Source organism: Rhipicephalus sanguineus, chromosome 5 (assembly GCF_013339695.2).
Source record: "Rhipicephalus sanguineus isolate Rsan-2018 chromosome 5, BIME_Rsan_1.4, whole genome shotgun sequence".
Classification (NCBI taxonomy): Eukaryota; Metazoa; Arthropoda; class Arachnida; order Ixodida; family Ixodidae; genus Rhipicephalus; species Rhipicephalus sanguineus.
Genome location: NC_051180.1, coordinates 45,388,344 through 45,410,051, shown reverse-complemented (window position 1 = coordinate 45,410,051; position 21,708 = coordinate 45,388,344). Strand labels below are relative to the sequence as shown.

General features: G+C 43.7%; 1 protein-coding gene across 4 annotated transcripts in view; it reads right to left on the bottom strand.

The window, feature by feature from the left end:
* Window positions 1–21,708, bottom strand: part of LOC119393565 (hemicentin-2) — a 271,691-nt gene that overhangs the window by 18,950 nt on the left and 231,033 nt on the right. For all 4 annotated transcript variants that reach the window (XM_049416281.1, XM_037660666.2, XM_037660668.2 and 1 more), the window contains 5 exons: window positions 16,636–16,920; window positions 11,562–11,852; window positions 6,594–6,890; window positions 1,096–1,236; window positions 376–403 (listed from right to left, as the gene is read on the bottom strand). In XM_049416281.1, coding sequence (XP_049272238.1) covers window positions 376–403; window positions 1,096–1,236; window positions 6,594–6,890; window positions 11,562–11,852; window positions 16,636–16,920 — 1,042 coding nt within the window. The remainder of the gene's footprint in view (window positions 1–375; window positions 404–1,095; window positions 1,237–6,593; window positions 6,891–11,561; window positions 11,853–16,635; window positions 16,921–21,708) is intronic.

Sequence of the window (21,708 nt, the reverse complement as noted above, 5' to 3'; positions counted from 1 at the left end):
TTAGCGTGTGCGTGTAAGAACGATCCTTTTCAGAATCCATTGACAAATAGCGGGAAACCGGACTAACATGGGAAGCAGCCCTCTTCAGATTTCGCTACTTGAGTGTGCGTGTTTGCACATTATATTCCCCGTGCATTGCACAGTAATTTTGAACTGTGTTCACTATATGTACTTACTTTCGAACCTCAAAAGGTCACTGAAAGGCTTACGAGCAACGTGAGCTTCTTAAACATGTTATCTCTCAAAAAGGGTAAGTTCTTGACTACACGTTCTCACAGAGGAACCACAAAATGAATACTAATGCAGGCAATAAAATGATCAGATATCATTCACTTTTTACAGAATCCCCAACTAGATTTCAAAGTATGCACTTACTTGTCGTCTTCTTTTCTTCTTTTGGCAGCTGCAGAAACAACAACAACAAAAAAAGGCTCACTGAAGGGTATGTATGGTTGAAGACACTTCAAGCTACCTCAGCAGCACTGACGAACAGGTCTGGCTGAATTTCTTCAGGCCAAGATGAACGTTTTAGATGTCACATTGGTGAGTTAAAGGTTCCGTTACGCACAGTCGTTAAGCTTATACACGCTAAGCTGCACTTTGAATTATATGCACATGAAGATGTAGAGATACAAGCTTTATTTTAAGTCATTGCATTCCCTGAGTGTCCTGCGCCATATTCTCTATAAAATAAGTAGGTAGGGTTTATAGTTACGAACTGTATGGAAAACGTGCTTTACTATCACATCGTTATGCATGCACTAAGGTTATCATGAGAACTGCTGCACATTCTGCTGTTTTTACGCAATGGACACGTGAAGGCTTTATAGCATATATTCCTACATTGTTTCTGAAGTTCGCCTTAAACCCCTTCCCAGCGTAGAGTAGCAAGCTGCCAAGCTAGACGCACACCAGCCAGCCAACCTTCCTAACATCCTCTCATTAAAATTTCACTCCTTATTCGCCAAGAGAATATATCTACATATATATTAGATGCGCTTAATAAGGCGAAAAAGATAAGCGTCCGTAAACTATAAAAAATAGTACCACTTCGCCTCTGTTTTTTATCCGTCACGCTTGAGAGCGAAGAAGTACCTGATTTCCTTTTTCCAGTTTTTACTTTCATGACAACGATGATGATGATGCCGATGAGGACGAGGAGAGCAAACACGCCGACCAGGATTCCCAGCAGCGGACTGGAGGCAGACACCATAGCAGCCTCGCCTGGCAGGAGCCCTGATTGTTGGCGAAGAAACATTATTTAGTCATTCTTACTTTCGGAATTGACCATGGGTCGTTCGCCGCCGACTCGTGTGCAGAAGCTCTAAAGATAATAGACCATGCACGTCACCAAGACGAATATACCTTCACGCAGTGTCATGCACCCAGGAATTTCGGAATACCTTTTAGTTTTGCTCTTCTCAAAGTTTCGTAGACGCTTTGGTAAAGTTTGCTTACATTCGCAATACCCATTTTTAAAGACTTATTGCTGCTCAGAAAGCAGGAATCAAACAGAAAATCTCAGGTGTGGCGGTTGATTGCGTGGAAACAGAAGGGCCACGGAGACTACCACATGTCGCCTTCTTACAAAATAGTAATCGAAAATTGCACTCATTTATGTAATAAATCGGTCCATATATGGGATATATCGCTCCATATATGGGAGCCTCTAAGTAGGCACACAACTTTGTAAAACTATTATTGCAGCCAACAACGCTCTATGTTTATCACATCATGTAGTATAAACGATGGATGAGTTGAAACACCTTGAAGACGAACCCATTTTTAACGGTTGACGCAAAATTCTTGACAAATAAGCTAAGACGTCGTCTCATCGGACGGTGCTACATCAATGTCACAAAGCGCTGACCGCGAAAAAGAAACATCATCAGTCATTGCGCCAGTGATCCATAATGCCATCGCAGCAAAAGTGCGCAACCGGCTGCGTCAAGATAGTTAAATGGTTAAAACATAATCCGAAGGTGTTGGCTAACCAGTGTTCCGGCATGTCAATCATTACTAGGAAATTTTAAAGTTTTCATCTAGGCGTAACACAAAGGACCTTGGCGTACGCAGATCTTCCAAACAATTTTTGCGCTATGCGGTAAGCCGGTTTTTGTTATTCTGTAGTCCAGGGGGCTAGCGTACACTGGCTTACGCTATTATATGAACTCTTTATTATATGAGGCGCCAACCAGGTCATGGCATAAGCACGACTGAGTGCTGTATATTACATATGTTACTTCGTAGTGACACTACTGACGCGCCAGACATCCGCCAAAGCTGAAGTTATGCTGAAATCTGAACTGCACCAGAATAACAAGCAAATAAAATATGTGAATGAACGTTATTGGTACAGTGCGGCATATTTATATTAGTGCGTTTTACTGGCTTCGCCGTTGTTTGTCTTACTTTTAACCTAAATACATAATTAAAAGAGTAAAAAACTGGAAGCTGCTTTGAGGATAAAAAAATATTTGTAAAATTCAGTACATAAAGATATCCAATTCTTTGTATATTTCCTTGTTTTTGTAACATTTTGTAATTTTTGTATAATTCTCCGTATTTTTCTTTGCATGCAAAGGCGCAAAATATTAAGCAACAGTATTTCATCATATAAGTTTTGTTAGAAATAGAAGCGTTATATTGCAAACTCTGCATGTTTTAGGCAGGTTTAACATTGCATATATTGTATGTACTGTGGGTTAATTGTGCTTAGAAATCTGGACCCTATATACTTTATATTTATGGAACCTATGTACTTTATGTTTATGGACCCTATGTACTTTATGCTATGCACCCTATGTATTCCAAGAGCTAAGGAGTAGCCGGCGCCTTACTTGTGCGCCAACATCTTACATCATGTCAATAAAACAAAAACATTGCATATCTATAGTCACTGCTTTTAGTGTCTAAGTAGCAGTAACAAATTATATTAAAAATGCTGTTTTTATCAACAGCGCAGTTGACGTTACGCAGTAAGATTTAAATGTGTAACACATGTTATCTTTAAAACTTTAAGAAAACATAGTGCTCTGCGCTATGAAGTCGGAATGACTTATGTATTAAGAGATTTCAAACTATTATTATTATATAAGATCTTACTTAGGCCTTTCTCATGGGAAGATGACTTTGTCCTAAAAAAAATTTGGACGCTGTAAATAAAGATTGGTTTGAGGTATAGGAATGTCCTATCTTCTCATCAGAGTTCGCACTGACAGTAAAACATAGCAGTAAACAAGAATTCCCACAAAGCTAATTTAATTAAAGGACAAGCAATCTGCCGGAAGAACGGCGCAAAAGCGACGGGGCCAAGAAAGAGAGCACACATACGACGCCGTGTCTTTTCGTTCTTTCACTTCATTGCGATGTTGTTCAAGTACCATCGCTTTCAACCAACTAGCCCAATCTGCCGTCCGTCTTTAGAAAAGTTCATCAATATCGCATTAAATGCGAAGCATTTCTTAGCGAACCTTAGGCACTTTGAGCGTTTCTATCTATCTATCTATCTATCTATCTATCTATCTATCTATCTATCTATCTATCTATCTATCTATCTATCTATCTATCTATCTATCTATCTATCTATCTATCTATCTATCTATCTATCTATCTATCTATCTATCTATCTATCTATCTATCTATCTATCTATCTTATCTATCTATCTATCTATCTATCTATCTATCTATCTATCTATCTATCTATCTATCTATCTATCTATCTATCTATCTATCTATCTATCTATCTATCTATCTATCTATCTATCTATCCGCCTACGTCTTGGTGCTCTCGTGATCGCCTCCTTAAGTTGGTGTAGACCAAAACTGGCTGGCATGGGAGGGTAAGAGGATTTGTCGAATATGACTGCCGGGTCATGACATTAATAATGTGAAAATCCTGTCGCGTACGTCGTCAAACCCTCTCCTCCAGACACGTGTGGCACATACCCGTTTACCACTGGCCAATGGCGTAGCCAGGGGGGGGGGGCACGCCGGGCCCGTGCCTCCCCCCCCCCGAAACATTTTTTTTTGCCATGGCATACAGAGCCCAAAATGACACTCGACCACATCTGCCTACTCGGCCCGCATTTCAGATCAAGAAGGTGTCTCCCCCCCTCCCCCCTAAAAAATTTCTGCCCACGCCCGTGCCAATGGCCGCCATGTACGGTTATGTGCCACAGGTGATTGACAGCTTACTCAGGAACGGCGAGAACAGACACTGGGAATTCAAATGCGAGAGCTTTAAGAAAAACCGACATCGACAGCGTTGACGCGACGAATGCAAAGAATAAAAATTAGGATCCCAGCAGGAATCGATTCCAAGCAATCTGTGTGGCAGTGAGCTACACCACCACAGAGCCACGCCAGGTCTAGAAACTGCTTTAGAAAAACAGCCTTCGCAGGCGCAATGTCGGTGCAACGTCAATTGCACCGACATTGCGCCTGCGGTGCTGGCTATCTAATTTATAAGATCACAATAAAGACTACATATGTGCTCCTACGATACAGGCGTCATATCAGGTTAACGTCTGCTTTTCCAGTGGTGGTTCCGCTTTTATAGCACTCTAATAAACATTACATTTGTATTCCTATGATTCAGCAAGCTATATTGAAGCGTTGCTCGACCACAGAGGAATACATCAACGAAAATTGCTGATGATATTCACTTCCTTGCACCGGAAAGTGCACTTGATTTCAATAATATTGACGTATGTGCTCTAACGTGAATGCCGACGTTACGTCACACCATAAGTTACCCATTAAACGCCAGTGTTGTCGACGTTCCCGGTAAGCCCACAATGTGCACACAACTTGTAAAAACACGTCGATCCACCTCGTAATGCTTCGCTCAAAGCCATAGGATACAGCATAAAAGTACTTGCCGACTGCTTCGCATGAAACCGATTCCCACAAGGCGTGGGATCTGCCGAATTTTTTATAGACTAAATTTATGGAGCAGAATTGAAGCTATAGCCGGTATAACTTTTCAATTGAAGTGTGTGCGCTATTTCTAGCAGTTAAGGCGGAAAGTTGGGATAGTTGTTATAGAGCATAATAGGGCATGATTACTGTAGCGTAAAAGGAGACGGTGAAGAGAAGAAGAAACAAGGGAGTAGCGTGCTCCCGTATTTCTTCTCGTCCCCGTCTCCTTTTTCGCTAGTAATCATGTGCTAATATTTCTAGCAGCATTGTGAATCTAAAGATCTAGTGAGTAATATTCCATTAATTGGTCTTGACTGGCGTTGTATGAATGTGCCAAGCGCACATCGATATGACTTTTTTATGCCATAGGCACGAATGTTAATACTTTTGGTAATTTGATTTCGTTCGCTTGGAAATTTAATGGAGCGCACTGGTGTAGCAACACTGCGTACGCTCATCGTGCCGTCTGAAGTGGCATATTTCTTTTATAAGGAAGAAGATGAAAATCCTGTCTTTGAGTGGTATAATCACACAATGTCGTGCTGGAATATCTAAAATAGTTGAGGCCACCAAGGAAAATGAGACCCAAATTTCACTACATGATTTCTTGCGTCGGGTGCCACGAGTATTGTATTGCTCGTTATTTTAATTTGTTGTGCACACCTACGTTGGCGCGTCTCTGAAGGACATGTAAAAATAGATGTAGGGTGGTTGAATCAATACAGGTAAAACAAACACAGACACCTTGTTCGCAGACAAACACGAACACAGCGCGAGAGGTAGGCTGTCATTTCCAGACATTCCGGTGGAACGGAAAAGAGCGGAGACAGTCAGAGGGAGAGAGGGGTCTGCAGACAAGACAAGGCTCAGCGAAAGCTAGAGCAGACAGATGCAAGTAAGACGAACCGTAATGAGTTAAAGCGCACGGAAGAAGAGAGTAGCTTGCAAAATCGGCACAGACCTTTGTTCGAGGAGCATTTCGCTGCGGGTTCTTTTCTTTTTTTTTTTTCGAAATCGCTAACCCAACTCGAATGTATTCCCAACCACTCAAGTGTTGTCGCACATTGGAATCAAGAAGAAGCTCTCTTTCCTCTTGAGTTTTGTACGACAGAGAGTGAATCTGAATGAAAACCAATAGACAACGAAGGCAAGGAAGGTTAGGAGACGTTATTTGCCGTGTTTCAACTGTTATGTAGTAATTATAATATAAATCCGAAGAAATTAAAGTGGACTAAAAGAGAACTTGCTGCCGGTAGAAGCCGAACCTACAACCTTCAGATTACGTGGCTCATGGTCTGCCAATGAAGCGTTTCGTACACTTTAATTTCTTCACGTTTACATAAAATTACTGCAATACAGTTAAAAGACTACAAATAACATCCCCTATATCTTCCTTGGCTTCGTTACCTGTTGGTTTTCGTTATGGTTGTGTCTAACAAAGAAAAATGAGCCCTCGATAAATTGCCCTTCTTTACTATGCGTTAGTAAGTATAGAAGCAAACGTTGACTGTAAGTACACGAAACAGAGGTAGGAAACAGACTGCCAAAGGTATTAGAGTAAGCGTTTAGTAGAAGGTAACACATGAAAGCAACGAATGAAGCGGGGAACAAAACATGAACGCAACAAAACAAATAACTTCAAAACAAGCAAACAAAAAGGTGTTTCCTGCCTATTAGTTCAGTCTTGACCGAGACGAGTGTGGAGAGGGCGAGAGGGACGGCAGTGCTGATGCCTTTCTCGTTGAGTGAGAAGACGGAGAGGCTGACGCTGGAGCCCGGCTCGAGGCCGCTCACTTCGAAGAGCGGGTCGTTCGAAACGATACGCTCCCGCAGTCTCCCTTCCACGTACACGTCGGCCCGGAAGTGCACAGGCAGCGGCCAAGGCTGCAGCGATCGCTCGCAGCGCACGGTCAGGCTCGTGGCCGTTACGGACGGAACACTGCAGTTCACCGGAGGGTTCGGGGGGCCTGGAGTATTCATGACCAAACGCTCTCCATAAGGCATTCCGTAACTCCAATGGCAGCGAATGCACTGTGCTTTTTTTTTTTTTCGTAAGTGCTCTGTGCCATTTTGGCTCTCTTCTTTCGCTTACAATGTGTCTAAAAACTGGACAGTCCGAACATCTGGTTTTATAAAGAATCTTAGCTTATCATGAGTGAGCGCGCCGATTCTTCCGAAATATTCTTCCGAGAGTTATTGATGTACGTATAACATAGTTTTTTTCTGCACTCAAAGACGCATATTTCGTGCAGGATACTTATCATATATTTTATGTATTTGATAGACGCTCCAGTGGTTCCTCTGTTCGAAGTAAAATAAAAAAATAATTATCAAACATATAAAGGAAACAAAGACAATAAAACTGACAAAAACACAAAAGGGGCATATGAAATGAAACAGAACTAAATGACAGTTACAGTTTGGTTTCAACGTTATGTATTCGCAGAGCTTTCCCTATGTAAAAACAAGCACTTTTTTGTCAGATCACTTCTTAGTGTTTTATTTTTGAAGAAGTTGGTCTAACACAGAGCTCGGTAAAGTGGCAGTTGCCCATAAGCAATACATTTCAAGACGACTCTTAGTTGTCATATATTTGATGATGAGGCACCGATATGTGTTGTAAACACCAACATTTAGATACGTACCCTTCTATGCTGATCGCTGAAGCAAAGAATGCACTTATTTGGCATTACACTTTGATAAATTATCCGGCATGTTTAAAAAATCGCATTCACAGTATGCGGTCTCATTTAATTTTTGTGCGGCATGCCTGTCAAGGCACGTCTACACAATCCTCGGTGTTCTGAAAAGCTTACCTTTTGACTGACCAGTTTGGAGATCTTCTTGAGATAAACAAAAAATAAGGTGTTTACTGAAGTTGCACAAAGCTGTAGTCTTGCCTGCTGTAGCAGGAACGCTATTGAACGGGCATGCAATGTTTGATAAAACTGTTTAGTAAGGCGACCGCTGTTTAAGTATTGCTTGAAGAGATTTCGTCGGAGTTCTAAGGAGCTTAAGTCTGTGTTTTAGAAGGCCCCAAGGACTGTGCCGCCAACCCGTCGCTTAGAGCGGTCCGTAGTGCCTGGATCAGCTATTAAATGGGCCAGAAGCCTCGATTGGTCATTAGGGCCACACAGTAGGGCCATATTTAGGGCACTTTCTAAAACCAAGCGTATGCTTAGGCCAAGCGGAACCTTGGGATTAATTACCTCGTTCATTTAACGAGACGCTTTTTCATCACTCATATCCGTTGTGGCTTCTTCCAGACAGAGGCGAAAATGCAAATCAGGGAGGCGAGGCGTGCATTGCCGGCTGCGTGCCGCCCCTTGGCCAATTAATGTTGAAAGCCACATTTGAGATTTAAAAAAAAATCCTAAGTTGAGAGGAGACGGTGGCACACGAAAGTCTCGCATTACTAGTGCTACGTGGTGTATCTTTTTAAAACGACCTCTCTCTTCAAATATTGGGCTGCAAAATCTTCCATTTCTCGAGGAAGCTTACACGGTTTTCCAAAAATAAGGTCGTCTTAGTCGTAATGAAACAAGAATGCCTGCTTCACAAGAAGCCTATGGCTGCAGGTCAAGTTTCCGCCATTCACTGGCTGCAAGTAATCTTTATTACAATACGCTGTGGTGGCAAAAAGTTAAGGCAGACTTGCGGCGTTTCGCATCTGTTGAATGAAGATCCTTTCTGCACTCATTGATGTCACGCCCGTAGCCAACAGGGACAACTTCATGCCTTCCTAATTAAGAGGAATTATTATATATAACGAAAGTTTAGTTAGCGAATGTTCTAAAAGTTTTCATTGTTCAGTTAACCCATGCTCTCTTATTAACTATATGAAGCACGTGACTGCCATAAAGGAAAGATGTTCATTGATGTGCATGATATTCAGTACTAAGCGAAAACAGCGGTGCATTGTGTATCAGTATTTTTTTTAATTCATGAACTTTGAAGCTTCACATAGTTCAGGTAATTGGAGCAAGCCAAGAGTAAAACTTTGACGCCAGTCCTGTCTGGAAAATTTCGCGAAGAAATGGCAAAAGTGGTAAAGTATGCGGCCTAGTTAAGTAGCCCCCCAAAAAAGAAAGAGAAGCGGCGTTTAACTTTTACGTGAGTTGCACTTACACGAAACGTGCCGTTCTTCCCATCCTTTGGAACTAAATAATTATTTTACTTTCCTTTGACTGTGAACCTTTAAACCACTCATGGTACCCAGGACGACATGACGACCTACCAAACTGAGCCCAAGTTAATAACTTTGAAGATGAATTAGTGCGATGAGCTTCAACATTAAAACAGTCAAAATTAGAGCCAAACCTATGTTTTATAACGATATTTCGAGCCATAGTTTCAGCAAGTTACACCGTTTAATTTGGGCTAAGTCTTCACATTAACCAAGACGTCACCACTGCTGAAAGGAAATTTTCTGGCGTGATTTTTCTGATTGTCCAGTAAGCTCGCACAAAGTATAGGACAGTTTTTTTGCAGTGAAGGGCTTCTAGCCACGAGATTTCAGAGCGGCTATAAATGAAAACGACATTAATTGAATGTTGAACTGCACGCTACACATGGATAGTCTGAAATCGGTCATTTTCCTTTGCGCATGTTAAATAGCAAGTTAAAAATAGTCTGGTCAATCTCCGTGTCTTCCTGCCAATGTCACTCTCTTGTCTAATTAGATTTTTTACATGCCGTGCCAGAATAAAGTTAGTTAAAGATAGCTCAAAAGCGCCAGAATAAAGTTGGTTACTGAGGAGAAAGACCGAAAGGGGCAATATTTTAGACAATTCTTCTTTATTTTGCATTACTAAGTTTCCATTTTGGACAATAGGTCAAGACCATTTTGATGAGTTTACTCAACGAAGCTATAGCGCTGAAAACACAGGGGCCGAGGAAGGGGACAGGTGTTTCAGCGCTACGGCTTCGCTGCATGTACCAAACCAACGAGCCCAAAGGTCTGTACTCTTCGAAATTTTATGAGGGCCTCGTCTCCTCCCAAAACAAACATTTCTTAAAAAGAAAATATGTGGGAGATTATGCCAGTGCAGCTAAGCAAATCGACAGCTACCAACTCATGTTTTTATTTGGTTTGGCTGGTTACCTGTTAACGTCGCCGACCGATGAAGCAAGTCGAACCGATATTTAGAGGTGTTTCTTACAGGGCTACTTTGACAGTGTTTCCTATCAAGAAAGTTGCGCAGTAAAAGCACAAAACAGCTTAAGAGAGGAACAACGCTAGTAGATGCTACCTTTGACAAAGTGTGTTTCGTAATGAACAAGGCTACTGGCCTTTATTTATGAATATTTTCCTGCGTTAAGTAAGTTGTTCAACCGGCAGGCTCAAGTTTGCTGTTGCCTGCATATATTCAAGCGTCTTAGATACTTCTTTCTTTTAAAATTGTGAATGCGGCACGCACATCACTCTAAGCAATAGCTCTAACTGTGAAGCGGGGTGTATTGGAAGTTCTAAAGTGCTCCCGCTATGGCATCTATTAGGCACTATTTCCGTTAGGCGAACAGGAACACTTGAAAACGCTTCGAAATCGCCGATAAAATGCAGACATAACGCGAAGTTTGTGACGTCACGCCAGGCGCCCGTGATGTCACCTGCATCATCCTATCATGTGTCCCATCTACCTCATTATTAGCACAAGCTCTTCTAATTTAGAGTGTCTGGCTTCCTGCATGCTTACTTCTGCTACCTTTCACAGTTCCCACGCAACTGTTGTAGCCCTCTCCCGGTCTTGCTGTAGCAAGTGGAGAAGCATGAGTGTCATGAAACTACCTTTCTGCAGGATACTTCAAAAACCAGCAGAAAGACCAAACACAGAGAAAGGAGACAGATATAGGAAGATATACACGACACTGGACTGATAACAGTGCTTTATTTAAGCGAAGCATTCTGCCCGGAAACCTCACAACGCATAGCGCAGTAAACCAAGACTACCCTTAACATCACTAGGTGAAGATAAACAACCAGTCTTTTTGCCACCGTTGCAAAACACTAATTGCCTTTTCGAGCAGGCAAATGGACAGTGCGCGTATACAACCAGTCTCCGTTTTGCCTGATGTAATATGCCTGCATGTTGGCAACGAAAGCAAAAATGCTGATTATTTATTCCCCTGGAGATGATGTTGTGCGTGGTCTTTGTGTGCTGCGCATGCGTTGTGAGGTTTCCTGGGAGAATTCTTCGCTTCAATAACGCACTGTCCACTCAAGCATCGCGTGCGTCTGCCTTCTTTTTCTCTGTCGGGTCTTTTTTGCCTGCCATTTTCAAGTAACAAAGTCAACTGGCTCAGATATCGACTTTTCTGCAGGCATGGTCTGCACACCCTCTCATGCAAACGTTCCGCGAAGTATTAACTCCCCATGAGAGTTAGTCCACGACGCTCGCTTAGCCGGGCGGTAATAAACGCATTTCGTCTTTTGCTATCTTTTTGTTTGAATGCTTTGGGACACCCGCCAATGACTCCCAACTTTTCTTAAGCCACTGAGCCATTCTTGTTATTAAAGTTCATTCTCTCTCTGCGTCGCCTTCTCTAGTTCCCCGTGAGTGAAGGCGTTCCGTGAAACAATCAAAAGAAAATTTTAGTGCGGGAGAAAACTGACACGAGCACCGGTAAAGGTTGCTCACCGGCGGGAACGATGTTGAAGACACACGGTGTCGAGCCCTGACCCAGCGAGTTGGAAGCGATGCACAGCAGTGCACCGTAGTCAGCCTTGCGGCGAGGCGTGTAGAATGCCGAGCTGCTGCGTGGACCCGACTGGTTGAAGGCGACTATGTCGAGGCTTTCGAGGCTGCTATTAAAGCGCCACGTGAAGCGCACGTCCGGCGGGTCAGCTTCGACGTCGCACGTGACCTTAGTGATCTCGTGCCGTGCCACGTGGTACACCGTCTTCTGCTTCTCGCGGCACTTGGGAGGGTCTGGATAGATGGGGGGTGGAAAGGCAGGCGCAAGAAAGGAAGCGGGAGAGAGAGAGAGAGGACAAAAAGAGGAATAATACTAAGATATAGTTTTATTACGTTTATAGTAGCAAACAGTGAACATGTAATGCATTTTCCTCATAACACATGCACGTTTACAACACGCCGACATTTTATCTGAGGAAGAACATAAAAAACAAGAAAAAAAAAACAACAGCAACAAAACACGGTGGTTTTATATGCAAAGTGATTACTTTACTTCATGACTATATCGAAGCGGTGCATACGCCTGAACGTTCGATTCAAGTGGATACGCCCGTCGTAGCTACCATGACTATAGAATTTGTAAATTACTGTACGTGCTGTAACGGAAATATTGGAAATATTGTATTTGTATTTTATTTATTAGCCAAAGGGGCGCTTTCTCATATCCCGCCGAAGCAACGTCCATCGCTTCGTGTAATCGATTTTAAGGATTACAATTATAAACTCATCACAGACAATCTTAAGAAACTCTACTGTGCTAAGAAAGCTTACTGAATAACTAATTAAGGATTTTCCAAGAAACAGCCTGAAAAAAAAAACGCCAGGCCTGCGCTGAAACCGCAGCACAGTCACAGCGAAAGCTGGAAGAGCGGAGTTTCTGGAGCCCGCTTGGGGCTACAATACAAGTACACTAGAAAGGTACCCACTACGCCATAAATCACAATTTTTGTGAAGTTGGGAAGCACCTACTAAGCAATTATTCGTCATTCTGCGGAGAAGCGAGGCACCAGCTACACGTCTGTAAGGCATTATGTGCACTTTGTTGACGCGACGACTGATGACAATGAAGAATTATGGCTCAGCCCTTTGTAATGGGTTGGAATCTTTAAACGGCCCACCAGTTACGTAATTTGCATTGGGTGACGCCCGGTCGCTATTTCCCTCTCCCGTCATGCTGTATAACATACGTTGACGTGGGAGAGAGACGGAGGGAGGGGGGGGGAGGCGACGAATTTTACTGAGATCCCGAGGAAGTGGATCATGCGCTTATGGGCTTCCTTGGCAACCAATAGAAGTGCACTTGCGAGGAACCCACTACGCTATAAATCATTGTAATTTTTGAGAAGTAGGGCAGCAGGCGCTGTGCCGTTTTTCGTCATTCTACGGAGAGCGTTGGTACTTGCTAAACGCATGCAGACATTATGCGCACTTTGTTGATGCTGTGCCTGATGACGAAGAATTATGGCAGAGCCCTTTGTAATGGGTTGGAGGCATTCAACAACCTACTCGTTGCGCAATTCGCATTGTGTGGCGCCTGGTTACAGAATTCGCGTTGTGCGACGCTTGGTGCTTGTTTTACTCTTCTACCACGCTATATTGCATATGCTAATGTGGTTCCTTCCCGACATGAAGCCTGTATAGGACGTTTTTGCAAAGCTGTTTCAAGCACCGGCATGGCTCAGAGGTTAAATACTGGGCTCCCACGCAGAGGGCCCAGGTTCGAACCTCGTTCCATCCTGGAATTTTTTTCTTATTTCGTTTTTTTTCTTATTTCGAGCGATACTGGTTACGGACACCGGCGGCGGCGGCGGCGGCGGCAGCGGACAACTACGGCGCCAAAAACGGCCGGTGAAATGATCTCATAACAGCTTTCGCTGTAAAACATACGCTTGCATAATGTCCGAAGAATTTTAGCCGTCGGATCGGTTTGAAGACGCGACATGACATTGAACAGTAGAGACGAGAGCTGAATTTTGCTTTACGAGGTTACCTATAGGGGACTATCGTTTTCGCACTTGATTTTCGCTCGAAGACACCGTTAGCACCCTTGGCTACACTACAGTAAATGACGCCAGCGCAATGAATACTGCTTTTGTAGCTCGACTTTTTTTTCTTACCTCCCAGAACCATAAACGTTAAGTGCGTAACAAGTTTGCCGCGATAATTCTCCATGTAAAACGTTGGGAATCACGTCTTCTTTCGTTTAGATAAAGAAATAAAGATAAGGATGCTTTCTCATTTTATTTGATCAAGGTTCTCGTGTTAGTAATTGCCTGCAGACTGAGAAGACAAAGTTCATTGGCCTGTACTGTTTCGATTAGGGCGGTTCGCTGTTGCAATTTATGGCGGTGTGGCGTGGTTACACAACGATGAAAGTCTGCCCAGTTTTGCCTTCATCAGCTTCTTCCCTGTATTACACCCACCTACCCTTTTTTCTTATCTCACATGTGCCCTATAATGGAGGTGCGTTTCTGCAGACCCTAATCAACACGTCTAATGGCAGATGCTGGCTGTCCGTAGGAAGTAGAGGAATCAATGAGCTTTTGGTCGCCGTCCTTAAATGTGTTAATAGGAGCGAACGCATCTGTCTACTGGTAGTCTTCCGATCGAAACAGAATGCGTCTTTTATGCGACTCAGACCGTGATGCCAGGATAAGTGTGATTATTGGCACTTTGCTGCTCCTAATAATAATATCTGGGGTTTAACGTCCCAAAACCACGATATGATTATGAGAGACGCCGTAGTGGAGGGCTCCGGAAATTTCGACCACCTGGGGTTCTTTAACGTGCACCTAAATCTAAGTACACAGGCCTCAAACATTTTCGCCTCCATCCAAAATGCAACCGCCGCGGCCGGGATACGATCCCGCGACCTTCGGGTCAGCAGTCGAGCGCCATAACCACTAGACCACCGTGGCGGGGACTTTGCTGCTCCTAGCCGGCGGACTTCCAACAGTTTTTATTATAGAACGTGTGCTTCGCGATACGCTTAGCCTTTATGCGGCGGTAGTGTATGGCTCATTATAACAGAGCAATCTTCCATTACGCGCGACATTTCGTCTAATTTCAAGAAAATTCATATTAAAGTGTGTAAAAACCGTTCAGTGGTAGCGACCAGCCACATACGAAACCAAGGCTACAAAAAAAAAAAAAAGAAACAAAAAGCACTACGAACTGAAATTAGAGGTTCGTCGACGCTCACAGGATATTCACCTTCCTGGCAGTCAAAAGTTATATCATTCATACACAGCGTCCATTCTTAGACGGAATAGTTCACATATATTTTATGAACCACATTATTGTCAAACCAGAGCTTTCTAGCCCATATTGACGCCACTTTGTGTAAGGACAAGGCGCTTCAATAAGTGCTGATTCTGACAAGACGCGAATGATTACACTTGCAAGTTATCTCAATCGTGACATTGATGAGATGGGGTTCATTGGAATCATATTATCGATCGCGCTTACAAATGTGGTCCCTGATGGTTATTTTCAGTCATAATTTCACAGCAGTTCGCTATAGTTGACCCGACGTCAAGACGCACTACTGAATTATTTCGCTCGAATCTCGGTGCACTGCTTCTGAAATTTCTCGTCTTAAAAAGAAGAGGAAAAAAATGCGGGAACTTTGTACTAAGTCGCGCAAAGCTTGGCACACCGAAGCCGGTCGATCCTCAAGCTGTTCTGGCAAACGCCGGTTACTTTCTTTCTACCTATTTGTCTCTCGCCCCGCCGCGGTGGTCTAGTGGTTATGGCGCTCGACTGCTGTCCCGAAGGTCGCGGGATCGAATCCCGACCTCGGCAGCTGCATTTTCGATGGAGGCGAAAATGTTTCACGCCCGTGTACCTAGATTTAGGGGCACGTTAAGGAAGCCCAGGTGGTCGAAATTTCCGGAGCCCTCCACTACGGCGTCTCTCATAATCATATCGTGGTTTTGGGACGTTAAACCCCAGATATTATATATTGTTACTACTTCTCTATCTCTCTCTCTTTCTAGTCCTTTCTCTCTCTTTATGATTCTTTGTCTTTTTCTCTTTCTGTCTTTCTCTGTCTGTTATGTTATATGTTTCTCTCTTTCTTTGATTCTTTCCGTCTTTCTTCCATTTCTTCCTATGCTTCGCTCTCTCCCCTCCTCCTTTCTCTCCTTTTACCCTCCCTTTCACGCCCAATTGCTATACTATACTATACTATACTATACTATACAAGGCTCTGCTAGCGTGCCTGGATAGTGGAGTGGTTACGACGCTTGCCTTCCGATCGTAAGCACGCCGTTTTTCATGTTTAGTGTACCAGCGGTGAAGAGTGGGATTTGTCCAATTTCTGTGGCCAATACCCGTTCATGACGATGATAGTTTTTTTGTGGTCATTCATGTTACCTCTAACTTTAGCAGCTTCGCGTTAAAAATAAAACAACAAAAAACCCTCTGCTTTCAAGTGGTACTTTTGAAATTTATCCTAAAACACACGCACGCACGTTAAAAGACTGGGCGTGCAAACACGGACACAATAGAGAAGTCAGGGCAACACAAACGGCGTCTCGACAACACAGCACAAACTCCGTACCAGTTACCTCAGTTCTCTGTTATTCTAAACGTACAAAACACGTTTCCTTGATGCTTAAGAACATAGTGCGCTGTATGAGTAAATAATAGGATTGCACAGGTGGCGCCTGCCGGCTCCTAGCTATTCTCATAGCTGTTGATAAGAGCAGGTATAGCTCACGCAAAAACAAACTAAATAAATAAATAAATAAATAAATAAATAAATAACAATAAAATGAAGTGTATATTTACATATCGAAAAAATACAATTTCAGCAGACGACCTGGAACACGCACGAATATTCTCTACTCACTCTTAAAAAATTCAGCTTCGGTGAAATCGACAAAAGCCCAACACAAAGAACTTGTCCGTGGCATCTAATATAGTTTGTATTCATATGGTGTCAGAGGTAAAGGAACAGCGCCACGCAAGGAAAAACGGAAGCAGACAGAAGGAGTCGAATCCGCATACTCACAGTAAACCATGAGGAAGACCTTCTCGGAAACACCGTGTCCAAGCTCGTTGGTCGCTGCGCACTGATAGTGGCCGGCCTGGTGCCTTTGCAGTCGGTCGATGACCAAGCGCACGTGTTCAATGCGTATTCCGGGGCTGGGTTCGAGTTGGGCTCCTTCGTGGAGCCAGCCGACTTGCTTGACGGGAGGGTTCGCCTGCACGTTGCAGTCGAAGTAGACACTGCTGCCTTCGCTGATCTGCTTGCTCGCATCCAGCGACACCAGGTTGAGCTGCAACACCGGCTTGACTGCAAGTTGTAGTGTGGAAGGAGAGGACAAAAGGGGCGAGGGTGCAGAAAAGGCAAAAGAAAACTCCGTCAGGTCAATCTGAATGCTTTATTATAAATTGCGGATGAAAAACCTAGTACATAGAAAGGACAGAGACTGGACGCAAGTTTATGGATGGATGGATTATTGAACGCCTGGCAAGGTTTAACGTGGCCAGTTCTAGGTCTCCCGCGGGGGAGCGTGAAGCCCTTGCCTTGACGCCGCCTCACTGGCTTGCAGGAGTGCCCATGTCTGGATGCCAAGGTCTGAGCAGCGCTGAGCGGCGGCCCACCTCTTCTAGTCTTTTTAAAGACGATAGTCTTTCCTGGGGAACTTAAACGCAGAAATTTTGGTCTGTCTGTCTGTCTGTCTGTCTGTCTGTCTGTCTGTCTGTCTGTCTGTCTGTCTGTCTGTCTGTCTGTCTGTCTGTCTGTCTGTCTGTCTGTCTGTCTGTCTAGCACCCGATTCAGCCACCCGGCCAAAGTTGAACCACTTGCTTACCGCCCAGCCACCTTGAACTGGTACGGCTGTTCATACTTGTGAACGTTGTCGATCAAAAAGTAAATAATACGCATACCTGAGGCTCAACATCACTACGTAAGTATTAGGTGGTGTGTTCCTTTAATAGGAAGCACATAGATACGTAATTCTAAAGACCCTAGTTTCTTAAGGTGCGCTGAAAATGCGACTGCGCTGAAAACGCCATGCTATGCGCGCCGACAAATGCCGTCTGCCACGGAGGAAGGAAACCCTCTGTACAAGGTCATGTTTCCCAACGTATTGCCAGATGGCGTCCATATCTCACGCAGCGCCTCCTCTATCGTCTTTAGACGGCATTTGCCGCGGAGCACGAAGATACGCGGCCATTTTTTTTTTTTTTGTAAAATGAGCTTTTGCAGTTGTAAAGAAAGCCGATGACAATTTGGGGGCAAATGCAAGAGAAACAGAATAGACGAGATCGAGGATAAACGTTCATACCTTAAGGTCCACATGCAAGTAATCGTGGAAAGTAAAAGTGCTCATGTACGAAAATCATTTACGCGTTTGATAACTCACAGGAGCGCGAACTGATCATGCAACCTCGCGAGAGTTCTTTATTACCACCTTTGTTTGAACACGGAAAGAATTCATGGATCGATCACAAAATATATTGATATTTTAAGTAGGACGTAGCGCCGACACGATTACACCACTGCAGAGAATTGATTTACAGATACAGACATCCAATATACGAGCATGACGAGCCGCCACGTTAGCAGCCAACAAATACATCTGACAATACATTTAATGCTTTTCACAACCAGGCACTTATTTTACAAAGGAACGTGCGGCAATTATTGTTGCGCATGTGACTAGACTGTCAACGAATGATGTTTCTACGTTTCGGTACATCAGTTATTTTGCACGTACCGTCATTTCTATGCGCGTGCGAAGCTTTTGTTACAACTCATCTTGAGGAAGCCTTCAAACCTCCAGCGCAAAGAAAATACAACATTTTCTCAGCTTTCGGTTTCTTGGCTATGTGTGTGCTTTCTTTCCTCAAAGGATGCTCATGACGGCCACTATAATTCTTGTCACCCAAATCTTCTCTCTTTCCTGGCTTGTGACGCTCATTAAAACCCCTGTTTGGGAAGGCTTTATCGGGGCTTTGTTTATACTGCAATGTTCTCAGTGCAACGAAAGGGGCTGACAAAGACAATTGACACAACTAGAACTTGAAGAAATTAACTATCCAGCAAAAGAATGCGCATGCTTTGTAGTCTCTATACAACTGAACGAGCTCGGAACAAAAAAATTGAAACACGGAAACAAAGACATTAATCCGCTTTGCGCCAGCTAATCCACTGGGGCGCTGTGCCTTAAGCGCAGGAAAAGATTATGCTCGGGATACCATTAACCCTCATCTCCTCCTACGATCCTACGCTGTGACCGGACGGAAGAAGCCGCTCTCGTCCAATGTGCGGCGATAAATTTTAACGGCTTATTAAATTAGGGCCATAGCCTGCGCAAACTTTTTCAGCACCAAGTTTCGGAGGGTGGCATGAACGTGGTGTGGGGTGGGTGTGGGGTAGGCCGACGAGTCAGCCGACAACAGCGAGGGGGGTGACGCTGAAAACGGCGGTGATATCGCCGACTACAATCTCATTCGGACACGGGGCGAACGGCCGCTGAATCAGGAGGAACGTGTCGGCAGGACGGTGAAGTTTCGCCGCCGGCCTGCGAGACGAGCGTTCCCCGGAGGGTTATTCGCGTCGGGCTCTACTCGGTCTTTTGCCTTGCACATCCATCCATGCAATGGCTCCGGTGTTACGACAAAAGCTCCCTTGTTAGGGTGTACTTGAGCAAAAACTCAAGAGACAGCCAGCGCCCCTGCAAGTCTACTGGCAAGCGAGCCTCGCGTCTGATTATACGGCGAAATGAAAAAAAAAAAGATCACTTTTATTAGCCTTGTACAGTCTTAAGAAAATTGCCGTTTACGATAATGAGGAACTCGGCCATTCTGAAACGCGTTAAGCCCGTAGAGAGGGGGTTTTAATTTATAATTTAGGAAGAATTTGCATAAATATGAAGAAACTCGCGCACGGAAACTTTAGTGGGCTTAAAATCGATGTAAGAGGAACGCCGCATGAAATGGCTGGAAAGCCTTTATGCGCGAGTTTCATAGGGCTCTACGCAGAGACGATGGAAATATGTGAACGACTACGAAGTCGAAGATAAGCTCCGCCCCTTGCAACATGAAAAATGTTTTCATAGCTCTCGCTCATTCAAATGCACGAACACGCGTTTAAAAATACAATGCTCATCAGCTTAGTGAGGAGAGCAAGGGTAACGCACCGTAAATGTCGCCATGGTCGACTTGCCTGTTTCTCATTTTAATCTTACAACGAGAAAAGAAGCCCTTCACTTGTGCATGGACGAAACGTGAATATATATATATATATATATATATACTGAAGAAGCTTTTCCAATGGGCCAAACGTACTTGGGAAGAGAAGAGACACAACTAAGCGGTTGTCTTAATTTTATTTGCCAACGGTTTCGACCGGAGGACCGGTCTTCGTCAGGGCTTATGAGCCCTGACGAAGCCCTGACGAAGACCGGTCCTCCGGTCGAAACCGTTGGCAAATAAAATTGAGACAACCGCTTAGTTGTGTCTCTCCTCTATATATATATATATATATATATATATATATATATATATATATATATATATATATATATATATATATATATATATATATATATCTTGCTTTGGCAGCAAGTGCATACTTATACAAGGAGTACGCGTCCGTACGATTGAAAAAAAGGTGCTATTTGACGCGTGGTGTCATTACGAAAGACCGGACTTTAAAAAAAATGACGACATGGCATGAGACACTCGAACCTTTGATGATAAAAATGTGGCTGGCATCTTCTAGCGAGCGTAATGAAAACCTGACAAGTCAGCACCTGAAGGGGCCGTTGCTGTGACGACTGTGAATATCCCGATCACTGCTCTTTCGGAGTGCATTAAACTGCTTTAAACAACGAATTCATTAGCGCTAGGGCTATTAATGGGTTGCCCTCAATAGTTTGCTCAAGCTGTGTGAAAAAATTACGAACACAAATTGCACGAGAACTCATTACTGCGATCCATTGTTTTCTCTATTAGACCATTACGTTTCAAGAAAAAAAAATTAATGAAACGACTGCGATTAACACTTCTAAAAAGATGTAACTCGGTCTATTTAATGTAATGTAAATGGCCTCTGTAATGACTCCATGACTGGGGTCGACAGTATTGAAAATAAATAAATAAATAAATTTAACTACGCTCGAATGCGGGTATGCAGGCGTGGCGCAACACAACCATCGCCACTTTTGCTCCATAAAGCCTTATTTAAGTGACTAACCGTTTCAAGCTGCAGCACGCAGAGCATACAACCGCACGCAGTCTACTTCATTTTAAATGAATGCTATCCGGCTAGATCGAAACGGTCCGCATACGTTGGTTAATAAATCCCTCGGTATTACACTACCTATGCCATTTTTAATAACCCTTACGTTTAACTCTCCCGTTCGGCTGACTCTAGTGCGTTCACCTCTTTCTGCAGGATTCTTGATTACGGCATTGTGGAAAAGCTATGGTTAATACTCCGAAACCTAGAACTTCTCATTCGTTAGCCGTTGTTAGCATGTCGCTAATCCAGTCCTCTGGGCGTATGTGGAAACGTTGCGCACAGTTAGTAAAGAACTGAACGAGACTACGCGGCTGCGCAGCTTACATTCACTGAGCTCTCGTACACGTGCTCCTATCTTGCTTTTTTAGTACTTTGTTTCGCAACACTATGTTCGTGAAAGGATAGACCGCATGCGCGATGCGATGACTCATACTTAATCCGAGGATTATCTAAAGCACGTATATTTTTAAACGAAGAGCGACACGAAGCGCAGGGACACGAGGGTCTGCTGTTGGTAAGTTGCATATTTGATTTACCCACGCTGCCTGTAGCACGGCAAGCTGAAGTGAACCACCGAGCACTCGCTGTAACTAAAAATTAGTAATGCAAGGAAGCCATACTGCAATTAGTGAAATGAAACCGTTTTACGCATGCGATCGCAATATAGAAAGGCTTAGCAGACACGGAGCGAGCTAAGTCTACAACAGACAAAAATAATGAATACGTTCGAAATATGGCTCGTCAGCGGACGTGCTTGCCATGGTAATTTACAGACCGCATACGAGTGATTTTCTGGCACGTATTACCAAGGAAGTCTTTACACATTAA